Below are 13829 nucleotides of genomic sequence, written 5' to 3' on the forward strand. Positions count from 1 at the left end.
AGTGCTATTTCGGGTAATTTCGGCCAATGAAATTTACCCCATCAAACCATATATTTTTAAAAACTAGACACCCCAAGCAGTGTTCCCTCTAAGCTGTGCGCTTGTGCGCGCGCACATAGCTTTTTTAGAGAGCGCACATGTCAAAAATTGTGCGCACAACAGTTTTTCCCAAAAAAATAAAAAAATAATAATTTTTTTTGAAACTTTATGCGGTGCGGATATTGTGCGCACAAAATTTTTGCTCTGTGAAACTTTTTGCACAAGAGAAATTTTCTGCGCACGCCAACTAAGAAAAATTAGATGGAACATTGACCCCAAGGCATTTCAAATGCTGGTATTTTAACCATTTCCATGCGCTAGTTCTAGCATCAGCCTTTGACAAACTTTATGGTAGTAAAAATGTTTTAATTTTTTTCACACATGTTGTTACCCCAGATATAAATTTACAGCTCCTGGTATATGTCACTGCCAAACAACACCCCAATATGTGTTCAGCAACATCTCCTGAGCGCAGTGATACCCCACATGCATGGGTTTGTTGGGTTATTTGGGAGGTAAATGTGAGGTGTGTATTTTTTTGCCATTTAGACATCGCCGCGAAAACAGCTATTTAACGACAGCCCGTACATGGCATTGTCGTTATCACGTTGCACTGCAACCCTGTACATGTACGGGCTTTGTCGTTAAGGGGTTAACACGTCTATTTTTAACACATTCTTACTTAACATTAGATGTGTGCATTCTGCTTCATACGAATTACAAATTTAACAAAACTGGCATATTTCCTCAATTCTTATGAATCTCCGAAAACGAGGCCAGATTCCCCCACGGAACGAACGAAATGAAGCAAAGCGCAGCGAAGCTTAGAATTTTCATTTGAATTTTGTGGGCTCGTTTACTCTTACTCTCACGCCCATTGTCGTTCTCTCACACTCATTTACTCTGAATGTCTCCCTACCTTCTCCTCCTGCTTCCCTGTCTCGCAGCTTCACTCCTTCTCTAGCATCTTTTTCGATTGGAGGATCAGGGAAGAGGGTGGCAGGAAGCACCACCAGTTTGCCTCCAGTCTACATAAATGGCAGAGGTTCTGGTGACATCCTCTTCCCGATTAGAATATGTCACTGGAACCATTGCCATTTTTGCGAAAGTTCACCGAGAGGTCATGTTCGCAAAGGTGGGATGAAAAAAGGAGAGAAGATGAAGAGGATGCTAGAGAAGTAGCGGAGCTACGAGACACAGAAGCGGTTGGCAGGAGACATTCAAAGAGAATGCAAGTGTGAATGTGAGTGAGAGTGAATTGGGGCATGAGATAACAAATTTCGTTTCCAAATTTAAAAAGCCCTCATATTTTTCGTCAGAAATGAATGGCGGGAAACGGAATTCGTTGTATGAAAATTAACAAGCCAAAAGCATTGTCAGAATCGTTTTTGGCACGTTTGCACATCTACAGCATTTATTCACATCTACCTAAAAGTTGTTTTTACAGTACTGTATATATATTTTGATTTACAAGATGGTTCTTGGGTAGTGTTGCTCCACTTAGCCTCATACTTAATATATTTAGGTTTGTTTACCTTTTATCGCCTGTTTTAGCCACGTACAGGTTCTGAGCTTTGCCTCTGCCCAACTATAGTATGGCTTGTACCCAAAATGCCTATAGGCTTTGTCTGTATCATGGGAAAATGTAGTGACAACCAAATTTAAAATACCAAAAGTCATAAAAGGCTTTAAAGTCCAAAAAGGCTTCACTAAGAATGAAATTATATTATGAGCAGCGGTAATTAACCACATTTTCCAGTAACTAATATGTGTGCCCAGCTGGATACTTGGGTCAATTTCTTTGTATAACTCGTAAAGCAGCGTGTATCTTTGTCTTAGCGGAGTGTCATCATAGGCATAATACACTTGTCCTCCAAGGGAATCTGGATTCAACTGCAGATGGTGAGCAGCAGCTACATGCATCCAGGCCACATTACCTGTAATCAGCATGGATAAATTGCAGTTATAGGGTCAGCATGTATATTTTTCAAAAATAAATTTTTACTTGTACAATGGTCATATTAGTATTTCGCTCTTAATACACAAGTTTTTTTTTTTTCCCCATTTGGGTGCGATCCAGTCACGGACTCCCTTTTACCTTTTATAAAATATAATATAAAGTGTGTTCACCACTGACTTCATTCACATATTATTTTTCCCAGCAATGTCTTCCAAAAATGTGAACAGCAGTCTCATATTAATGTGTGTGTGTGCGTGTATATATATATATATATATATATATATATATATATATATATATATATATATATATATATATCCTGGACCTCTTACCAGGGCTAGTTAGGTACAGGAGTATGTATATATTTTGGGGTCAGCTATAGGATCAAGTGTCTTAGGCAACCTTTCATGGTTCATGGGCATCATCTAGTCTGCCCATTTTTCTTGATGTAAAGATTCAGACCTTAATCGGTCTTCAGTTTCAGGATAGCTTTATAACTATCCCATGCATATTTAAGTGTATTAGCCTCTACCACTTCTGCTGGGAGGCTGTTCTATTTATCATCTGCCCGTTAAGTAAAGTAAAACTACCTTACATTACATCTTAGCATCTGACCCTCACACTTTAGATTGTGATCTCTTGTAACATTTCTCCTCCTTCAAAATAAACCTACCTTCTGCAGTTTGTTAAAACCAAGTTGTACATATTGAGATAACATATATGCTGCAAACCATTTACCATTTAGTAGCCTTCCTCTGAACTCGCACTAAAATGCCAATATTATTCTGGAGATGTGGCCTCCAGAACTGTAAAAATGTTACAATGTTAACCTGCAGCTGCCACACTCTCGACGGTTCTTCTAATTTACTTAAATCATTTACCATTTGGTCTGTTCTACCCTGTTGCAGACATTTGTATGATATACAATAAGACATACCTTACCATTAAGACCTTTTATAATATCACTAATAAAAAGTACGGGTTCCAATACTGATCCCTTGGGTGACCTTCCTCTGAATATACACCATTAACTACAACTTTCTGTCTCCTGTCGTTTAAAAACCATTGCCTTATCCATTCAACTATTTTAACAACCAAACGCAAACGCTGCAGTGTATTTGTGAGTCCTCTATGAGGGACAGTGTCGAAATGCCTTACTGAAATCTAGATATCCATCTAGGCCATATCTACTGCTCCTTCCTGGTCTACGATTTTAGTTACCCAGTCAAAAAAATAATTTGACAAGATCTCACTGTGGTAAACCTATACTGTTTCTGATCTTACAAACCATTTACATCCAGATAGTAACTAAGGCTTACTCTTCTGTAGTTGGTTGAGTCTTTCCTGCTATATTTTTTTGTGGAGTGATACTACAATTGTCAATCTCCTGGAACCACTTCCAATAGTGACTGATTAAATAAGTCTGCTAATGGTTTTGACGGTTCACTCTGAAGCTCTTTTATTAACTTTGGGTGTATCGTATCGGTTCCCATGGATTTATCTATTTTACTTTGGAGACTTCAGGTAGACCTTCATCTGTAAACACACCTGTTTTACATGTCACCCTATTGTTTTTGTTTTTTTTAACAAGTCTTTCCCTTTACCTTTCTTTTGAAACCTCAATGGAAGCCCTTATTTAGGGGAATTGGCAAGATCTTTATGCTCATTTTTATATCTTCCATTTTTTGTGTTTAATCTATTTATTCCTTGCTTACATCTTTTTTCTTTCACTTTCTAAAAAATCTAAATATCTAAAAAAGTTTTAAAGAACCCTTTTGTTATCCTGGCAATTTTCTCCTGTCTGTGTGTTTTGGGTCATAGAGTAATGTGTTATACCTAATGATGCTTAGCTTTATATTTGCTCTCATCTTTCTGTTCTGTTCCAAAATTCTACCTTCTTCTGCTCTCATATACTGTATGTACCATAGTGGTTTCCTTTTTGTTTTACTAACAAGTGTAATGTAATGCCCTACTGTTCCCTAGCAGAGTATCTCTTAAGTAATTCCATTTCTGCTGGACTCCATCTAAAGATGCCCAGACCATCAAAGACTCACCTACATGTCTTTCTATTTTAAAATTACTATACTTATTACATGACTGCACTTATTCTACCTCCGATTTAATAACGTTGTCAACTGATAAGTGCTAAGTACATCTCTTAGTACTTAATAAATTAAAATATGCATACATCATGTATATACATATACTAAAACCTTTTTTAAAAAGTTGAAATTCATGTTGTCCAGCAGGTGGCGCAATATGCATAGGTTATTTTTCCACATTGCAGAACAATTTACAGAAACCTGTAAAGCACATTCATAACTAAAATACACCGATCAGCCATAACATTATGGACACCTGCCAAAACAGGCCTGACTCATCGAGACATGGACTCCAGTAAACCTCTGAAGGTGTGCTGTGGTATCTGGTACCATGACGTTAGCAGGAGATCCTTTAAGTCATGTAAATTGCAAGGTGGGGCTTCCATGGACATCCTACAGATGCTCAATTGGACTGAGATCTGGGGAATTTGAAGGCCAAGTCAACACCTTGAACTTTTGTGTTCCTCAAACCATTCCTGAACCGTTTTTTGCTTTGTGGCAGGGCACATTATCCTGCTGAGAGAGGTCAATGCCATCAGGGAATACCATATCCATTAAAGGGTGTACATGGTCTGCAACAAGGCTTAGGTAGGTGGTACGTGTCAAAGTAACATCCACATGAATGGCAAGACCCAAGGTTTTCCAGAAGAATATTGCCCAAAGCATCACACTGCGTCCGCCGGCTTGCCTTCTTCCCATAGTAACGCACATGCACCTGGCCATCCACGTGATGTAAAAGAAAATGTGATTCATGAGACCGAGCCACCTTCTTTCATTGCTCCGTGGTCCAGTTCTTGTGCTCACGTGCCCATTGCAGGCGCTTTTGGCAGTGGACAGGGGTCAACATGGACACCCTGACTGGTCTGCAGCTACACAGCTCCATTAGCAACAAACTGTGATGCACTGTGTGCTCTGGCACCTTTCTATCAGAATCAGCATTAACTTTTTCAGCGATACGAGTTACTGTAGCTCATCTGTTGGATTTGACCACACGGGCCAGCCTTCGCATCAATGAGCCTTGGGCGCCCATAACCTTGTTGCCTGTTTACTGCATTCTTTCCATGGGCCACTTTTGATAGGTACTGACCTCTGCAGATTGGGAACACCCTACAGGAGCTGCGGTTTTGGAGATGCTCTGACCCAGTTGTCTAGCCATCAAAATGTAGCCCTTGTTAAAGTCGCTCAGGTCCTTATTGATATCAGTAGTACATCAAATCTCAACATTTAAGTCTCGCCTGGGGCCATAGCAAAATAAATATATTTAACACTCTAGTGGTATATTACTGAGGTAACAGGTACTACTTCCAACTTGACTTTCAGCATTGCCATTCTTGACAGGAATAGTGGATTCTTGTTCAACAATCAACCAAGAGGTTCCCACCAATGCCCTGGGCTAGTGATGCCATGTACTAGATATGCTCATAGTGGGTCTGCCCTTTGTATGCCTCCATATAAAGCTTGTTGGACTTCTCATCTGTTTCATATATCTTTGTTATAATTTCATATTTTTCTCCTTTACATCCTTTGATCTTAACTAACGTCTACTTTATAATCTGTTTTTATTTATTCACACTTCTCGCATAAAATAGGATTATCCAAGGAAACGTGTAACCTGTATTTAGGAGCTCACGGGGTATTGACTAAACTTGTTGTATACTACATCATACCCATGGCTTCCTAAACGCATAGAGCTATTGGAAATCAGTTAATGATCTCTAAGACCTAAGAAGTTATGGCATCAGAAAATTGCCAAATAGCACATATTCTTTCTTAAGTAATAGTTCAGAAGTTATAGTAAATACTCAAAAAGTGATGTTTTCCTTACCTACGTATGTAAAGCATTGATCTATATTTTTAGGTTCAATATAGTTTATCCGGTCTTTTTTAGACTTTGCAGAGATGTAGCTTTCCACCAAATTCATTGTTTTTTCCCCGTAAATATTACTTGGTCGGATAACACAAGTAATTAGACTCTTTCCGTTGCTTGTCTTTAAAGTAATGAGGAGAAAATGTTATTTGAAAAGGTTAACGTATTGTACTTTGATAGATTGATGTAAATTAAAGTTGTCAATTTTGTATACTACAAATATATATTTTTTTATGTAATACAATATTCAGCATGCTCTACTGCAGTAGAGTTATTATCGTTTCAGGTAACCATATGCTTTACACATTTTTTTACCCATATTTTGCTACTACCATATTTGATTTTCACTTTCAAAGAAGGAAGAGCTCTTACAAAAGAACATTTAAAATAACATGGACATTTTTCAAGAAATGGAGTAAAGTATGCCTACAGTTACTCATTAGGAGAACAGTATATGCCACATATTGAGCTATTTAACCCCTTAACGACAATTGCCGGTCCTGGCACGACACGGAAAAGCATGTGCTTTACGACAATTGACGTGCCAGGACCGGCACGTCTTTAAACGGGTGCAGAAAGCGATCTGTTTTCGCTTTCTGCACCCAAAAAACGTTGCTGAATGCCTCGACCTCGAGGCATTCAGCAACGCCGCGATCGGAACGAAGGGGCCATCTCAGGCCCCTCCACGGGGCGTCAACATCCGCCATACTTTGTATGGCGGCGGACGCCCGTTTTAAAAGCGTTTAGGAGGCGATCGATGATCGCCTCCTAAACTTAAATGGTGTCGCTGGAATGCCTCGATCAGGGGGCATCCAGCGACACCAAACACTTACCTTTCGATGGGCTGTGACCGCTCCGGAGAGCGGTCACAGCCGCAGCTGACGATGATCTTCGCCATCAAGCAAGATGGCCGCTGCCCTGTAACAGGAACCAACAAATTTTAAAAGTTCGCTAGATGGTCCAGACCATCTAGAGAACTTTGGCTCCACTTGCAGGTTGAATACAGGTACTGCATTCACCATGCAAGTCAATGGAACCCAGCTTTCTAATCACAGTGTGATTAGTAAAAATAAATTAAAAAATAAAATAAAATTAATAATAATTAGAAAAAAAATAGTAAAAAACTAGTAAAATGTAAAAATCATTTCCCACTGATGTCACTATCAGGGGAACCTCCAAGTTGAAAAAAAATTTTAACATTTTTTTTTTAAAAAGACAAAAAAAAAAAAATATATATAAAAAAAATATTTTTGTGAGCAAGTCCTAAAATTAGCATATTGGCTTAAAACAATTCTCGCATGGAAAGAGTTAAAATACTGGCATATTAAATGCCCGTGGGGTGTCTACTTTTAAAAAAGGTATGATTTGATGGGGTAAATTGAATTGGCCAGGTTCAACAACGTCCCAATTAACACCGGGGGAAGGATGGCCACACACCTAATTTCCAATTAGAAAAATGCACATGTACCAAATGTGGCCTTTTAGTTCCCACAAAAATGACAAACCCATGCATGTGGGATATCACTGCACTCAGGAGATGTTGCTGAACACATTATGGGGTGTCGTGTGACAGCGGCATATACCAGGAGCTGTAAATTCATACATAAAGTAGGTGTGTGTGGGAAAAATACACACACAAAAATACTACTGCAAACTTTGAAAACATGCTGGTGGTAAAATGTGTGCATGCAAAGAGTTAAAATACCAGCATTTAAAATACCCTGTGGTGTCTAGTTTTGAAAAATATATGGTTTTGTTGGGCACACTGAAATGGCCCGGCTCAAAGATGTACCAAATAGGGCATGGGCAGTGGATCCCCAAATGCCAAAGTTCAACATTGAAAAATGCGCATGCCCCAAATGTGGCCCTTTTGCCCCCAAACGGCCAGGCAAAATCATTCATGTGAGGTATCGCTGTACTCAGGAGATGTTGCTGAACACATATTGGGGTGTTTTGTGATAGTGACATATACGAGAACTTTTTAATTCATACCTGAAGTAAAATGTGTGTGGAAAACCAAATGCAAAAAAATGACTACCACAAAGTTTGACAAAGACTGGTGGTAGATATGGTGCATGGAAAGAGTTAAAATACTAGCATTTGAAATACCCTGGGGTGTCTAGTTTTCAAAAATATATGGGTTTATTGGGCACACTGAAATGGCCCGACTCAAAGATGTACCAAATAGGGCATAGGCAGTGGATCCCCAAATGCCAAAGTTCAACATTGAAAAATGCGCATGCCCCAAATGTGGCCCTTTTGCCCCCAAACAGCCAGGCAAAATCATTCATGTGAGGTATCGCTGTACTCAGGAGATGTTGCTGAACACATATTGGGGTGTTTTGTGATAGTGACATAAACGAGAACCTTTTAATTCATACCTGAAGTAAAATGTGTGTGACAAAACAAATGCAAAAAAATGACTACCACAAAGTTTGACAAAAACTGGTGGTAGATATGGTGCATGGAAATAGTTAAAATACTAGCATTTGGAATACCCTGGGCTGTCTAGTTTTCAAAAATATATGATTTGATGGGGTAAATTGCATTGGCCGGGTTCAAAGATACCCGAAATGGCACATGGGGGGAAGAATTACCAGATTTGGAAAAAATGGCTTTGAAATAGCAAAACGCTACCTGTACTTATTGCCCCATAATGGGTAGAAAAAAGCAAAAAAACATAAAAACATTGGGTATTTCTAAACTCAGGACAAATAGTAGAATCCATTTAGCAGGTTTTTTCATTACCTTTTATAGATGAGTAAAAGATTTTTCAACTAAAAGTTAGAAACAGTCATTTTTTTCTAAATTTTTCACCATATTTTATACTTTTTTTAGTAGTAAATAATATGATACAATCAAAACAATGTCATCTAAAGAAAGCCCTTCTTGTCCTGAAAAAAACAATATCTAATGTGTGTGGGTTCAGTAAACGGGAAAGAAGAAAATTACAGCTAAACACAAGCAGCACAGAAATGTTAAAAAGGCCATTGTCACGAAGGGTACAAAAAGTAAAATCAGCCTTTGTCACGAAGGGGTTAAAGTACTTTGAAAAAAAATATTTACTAAATAGAAAAGGCATTTTGCTTTTTTTTCTTACAAATAAACTGAACAATTTATATGAAGGCATTTCTTAATATTGCATTTAACATATGTTTAAAATTACATTTTGGCGTTTAAATATTTGAAATACAAAAATAAAAACATTTGTCTCCCACCTGTTTGCCATTAGCTTGGCGAACTAACTTTTCAGCATGAGCCTTGGTTTTACCATATAAAAGTCCTGGTTCACCAGTGTACACAGTCTCTTCTGTGCCCCTGAAATAACATAACATTGTTATTTTATTCATGCTCCGTTCTGATCCAGAAGTTGGCTATCCCTGAGAATACGCTTTAAAAATCTGTCATTATTTCAGCTAGGCTGATCTTATAGAATGGCTTATATTTGGTAATATCTATTGGGTCAGGTATTCTTTTCAGGTGCCAAGCAGACACTCAGCGTAGGACAGGCGTCTCAAATTTGTTTTGTATGGCATTTTCCTTTTATAGATATTAATAAGAATTTTATTTAAAGTCTACAAATTAATTTTCTTCCTGTTTCATTTTCTCCTTATAAGGTACCATATTCTCACAAGAGCTATAAAATACATCTACAAAATTAAATCTACTCAGACTTACTGTATTATATGACTATAAAACAGTCTATTATTATTAAGAAGCAGTAAAAAAAAAAAGACACATAGTAGGAATGGAATAGATAAAGCATAACACATATTGATGATAATTTATATGCTTCTGATGGTGTCTTTAAACTAATGAAGGGCCAGAGGGTAGCCAACGAAATCCAGTCCAATGGACATTTAAAGAATACTCTGCTGTTCATATAGTCATAGTGGTAGTGGGCAAAGCTTGATTAAAGTTCTCAGGAGCTACTGAAACATAGGTTTTGTCTGTACCACCAGGCCTGGACAGCTTCTGGTTATTGGTGCCCCATACTCATATGATCTGCCTCTGCAGTGTGTCAAGTGGCTGGATATACCCAGACACACACTACATTAAAAAAAAAGTAACATAAAGTGCCAGGGTTGCCTTGTCATGAGTACCACTGTGACTACATAAAGACTAAATGTTTACTAATGAAATCCTTGGTGTGCTCTCTTTCATCTATATCTATCTATCTATCTATCTATCTATCTATTATACAGTAGATAATAGATGGAATTTTATATGTGTTTTTTTTTTTTTCAGTGCAGGAGTGAAAAACAAGCGTGTGTGGTTAACCTTTTTAGTGCTGAAGTGCAGAAAGTAAACAATTTGAGAAGGTTATGGGTAGCATCATGGCTTTTTCCTTTATCTAATGGCAGCTCCCATACAGCACAATGAGAACAAAGCTGATTAATGGATCACTGTACTTTTATAATTTTCTACTATCCATACCTTAGCATGGGCTGAGAGTGCCGATTGGGTCCAACAGCTGTTATAGAGCTTGTGTATATAAGGTAGGGGACATCCATAGCCAAACAAGCATTTAGAATGTTTTCTGTTCCTGTGAAATGTATGTAAAATTGATGAGTAATATATACCATAATGTGCTTCCACTACACCAAATAAATAGTGTACAAAACACAAAAAATGGGTGCACTGAAAGACTGCAAAAAAGGGAAATACGATAAAAGTTAAGGGAATCTGCTTTTACTGTTATTTTCTTTTGATATAATAAGCGCTAAAAAAAAAAAAAAAGATAATGTTGTGTATAAAATGCCTCCTCACGCAGAATGAAATACCGGTAGTAGTCTCTGCACAAACTGTTTCCCTCAAGTCTTAAATAAGCAAAGTGAGTTTGGATTTTACTTGCTCTTTTCTGAGCCAATTATATATCCTGGCCAGTATTAATGTTGTGTATATCTATTCACACATCAGTTTGCATGCTATAAGATGGTGTCCTAAATGTATACAAAAACTTCCAAGTATTTTAACACACAGCACAGACCATTTACTTTGTTCAGTTAAAACCAAATTAATTAGTAGAAGTTACCTCCAATGTTGATGGCTTCCATTTTGCAGTAAGGTAATACATTCAGATAGTCTACAAGGGCAGCTGTGTGAATCACAGCCTGGACTCCTGCAGTGGCCTTTAGGACCTGATCATAGTCCGAAATATCTCCTTTAATCATTGATACAGTGGTGGAAGCTAAAAGAACAGACATATCAGAAATACCTAGTTGTAGTAATACCTAGTAAGAGCGGTGAGATTATGGAACTCTCTGCCAGAGGAAGTGGTTATGGTAAACTCAATAAAAGAGTTCAAAAGGAGCCTGGACGTGTTTCTTGAAAGCAATAATATTACAAGTAATGGATATTAGATTAATAGGGACAGAACGTTGATCCAGGGATTTATTCTGATTGCCATATTTGGAGTCGGGAAGGAATTTTCCCCCTGGTATGGGGCAATTGGCATCTGCTTCATAAGGGTTTTTTTGCCTTCCTCTGGATCAACACAGTAGGGACACAATATGTATATAGGTTGAACTTGATGGACTTTGGTCTTTTTTTCAACCTTATGAACTATGTTACTATGTTATATACTGAGATTATAATGAAGGCAAATATAATACAAATAGTAAGCAATTGTTGGTTAATGCATTTTTTTTAATTAATGGAAATGCTTGCAGATTTCGTGGCAAAACTATGAAGCACCCATACGATGGAATCCAGACTAAAGAACATAATGAATGGAAGATGATGATGATTTGGAGAATGGAATCAAATGAAGTCTCCCATATTGTATTATATATTGTAAATAGTTGTCATTTTGTAGTTTTATGCAGCTTGGTAAATTTACACACATTTTGACCGGTGGCATAACTTATTACTGGTAATTAGTGGTTTTATGTTGCTTATTTATTATAATATACTTAGGGTTTATATTCTATTAACTGTTTTTGACTGCTACCTTTTAGGAAAAAACAGCTTTTACATGTAACTATATACAATATAAGAAATTACCAAGACAAGTTTGGCACACAGAGATGGTACCTTTGAGTATGTGCGATGTCTGATGTTATTGTGTGGGAAAGAGGTGAAGGGGCTCTTACAGAGCCAGTATGTTCCCTCTTGTAGCACCTAGGCAACTCTAATGGTTTATCCAGGTATTGCACAGTCTGAAACAAGTATGATGTGAGATCATTGTGCTGCTACTGTACGTATGCAGGCCCGGACTGGGACAAAAAATAGGCCCGGGCATTTAAGCCCGAGCAGCCCATATTTATTTATTTATTGTTAAAGCCCACCCTTCATGTACTATCTTTGCATTTACTCATTCACACTAATCATTAACACATTCATTAATGCAGTCTCACAAATTATTCAAGCAATTCATCCACACATGAATTCATTAATTGTCATACGCATTCACACAATTCATCCACACATTCATTCATTCATTCATTCTCATACGCATTCACACTACCCCCTCTCCCCATCTTATCTGCCCCTTCTCACTATGTTCCCCCTTTTCACTATGTACCCCTTTTCACTATGTACCCCCTCTCACTATCTATCCCCTCTCCCCATTTCTCACTATCTAACCCCCCTCTGCCCCTTCTCACTGCACCCCCCTCCCTCACCCTACTTACCTTGTTGCCGGAGCAAGCAGCAACTGCGGCCGGGCCCGCGGCAGTACTGGACTGACTGGGCCTATGCGGCCTCTACGGCCGCATTAACGCAGGGCATAAGGGGCACCTGCCCCTTAAGCCCGCCGCAACTGCGATCGGGTCCGCCACTCTAAGGGACCGGGAAGCCCCCACCAGGGCCGGCCTTAGTGGTCTGTGGCTGCACAAGGCTTACATTAAAACATCTGGGTTTGTTTTTTCACTTTATTTAACATCCTCCATGTTAAATAAAGTTAACAAAAACTTTATTTAACATGGCCAGTCCGGGCCTGTACGTATGTATATGAATTGAGCAAGAGGTAACGTCCCTACTCCATCCACTGCCACCAGTGCCACATTCCTGAATTTTTTGGGCAAATATGGAAAACCAAATGTGCACTCAAAAGACCAGTGACGGAGTGGAAGTGGGCCTCTGATGGCATTGATACACATTCTTCACATGATTCTCCTTCCTGTTCTTTATCTTTTTATTGTTGTAGCTTTTTAGGGCTTGGGTATAGATCTAGTGGCACATTAGATGTTAAATCCATCAAGAATACCTCAGCTCCTTCAATTGCTAATACAATAGATTTCCAAGGATTAGAATAGACATATGGTGGTATGTATCCCCTGCCCTTTAACATAAAACAAAATGTTTAGAGATATAGCAGATGCAAGTATCTGGATCCAGTTTCAACTGTAACCTATTGCATTCTCCCAAAGGCTCCCTTCCTGACATGAATTTCAGATAAATTAAGTTTATAAAAATAACATCAGACACATATAAAATTGAACATTGTCACTCAATATATTTAATCGCCACACACTTATAATAGTTACCTGTGCTAAGGTTTTTGATTTCTTCCGTTTCACTGATGTCAAAAACTCTCACCTCTTTTGCATATTTCTCTGTGATCAAGAGTTTAACAATGTGCTCTCCAATATACCCGCAGCCTCCGGTGACCAGATATACCAGGTCCTCGGCCATATCTGAAAAGCTCAAGTATTGCTGGCCAAAATATGAAGTAGTAAATGAAAACTGTCAACATTAATTACGAAGTTGTAACTAAGATGAAATTAAAAGTTACCTAACTTATGAGCCTTTTTTCCAGTTCATAAGGTACATTTTTAATGTTTCTAATGTTTTAGCTATTGGTGATCACGGAATAGAGAAGGAAAGCCAAATGTGTTAGGGGGTTAATTTATATTTA

General features: G+C 38.2%; 1 protein-coding gene across 1 annotated transcript; it reads right to left on the reverse strand.

The window, feature by feature from the left end:
- Nucleotides 1–5903: 5903 nt before the first annotated feature.
- Nucleotides 5904–13606, reverse strand: LOC149289648 (3 beta-hydroxysteroid dehydrogenase type 7-like). Its single transcript, XM_089490208.1, has 5 exons — nucleotides 13459–13606; nucleotides 11004–11159; nucleotides 10406–10514; nucleotides 9187–9286; nucleotides 5904–6089 (listed from the first exon to the last, which is right to left on the reverse strand). The coding sequence occupies exons 1-5, from the start codon at nucleotides 13604–13606 to the stop codon at nucleotides 5904–5906; spliced, it is 699 nt and encodes a 232-aa protein (XP_089346334.1).
- Nucleotides 13607–13829: the final 223 nt, after the last annotated feature.

Source organism: Sceloporus occidentalis, unplaced genomic scaffold, assembly GCF_023333645.1.
Source record: "Sceloporus occidentalis isolate IW3139 unplaced genomic scaffold, rSceOcc1.0.p SCAF_43, whole genome shotgun sequence".
NCBI classification, from domain to species: domain Eukaryota; kingdom Metazoa; phylum Chordata; class Lepidosauria; order Squamata; family Phrynosomatidae; genus Sceloporus; species Sceloporus occidentalis.

Coding starts and splice junctions, on each gene's coding strand:
- LOC149289648 (XM_089490208.1), bottom strand. CDS start 13,606: ATGGCCGAGGACCTGGTATATCTGGTCACCGGAGGCTGCGGGTATATT. Junction 10,515..11,003: donor GGAAGCCATCAACATTGGAG/GTAACTTCTACT, acceptor TACATTTCACAG/GAACAGAAAACATTCTAAAT. Junction 9,287..10,405: donor CACTCTCAGCCCATGCTAAG/GTATGGATAGTA, acceptor ATGTTATTTCAG/GGGCACAGAAGAGACTGTGT.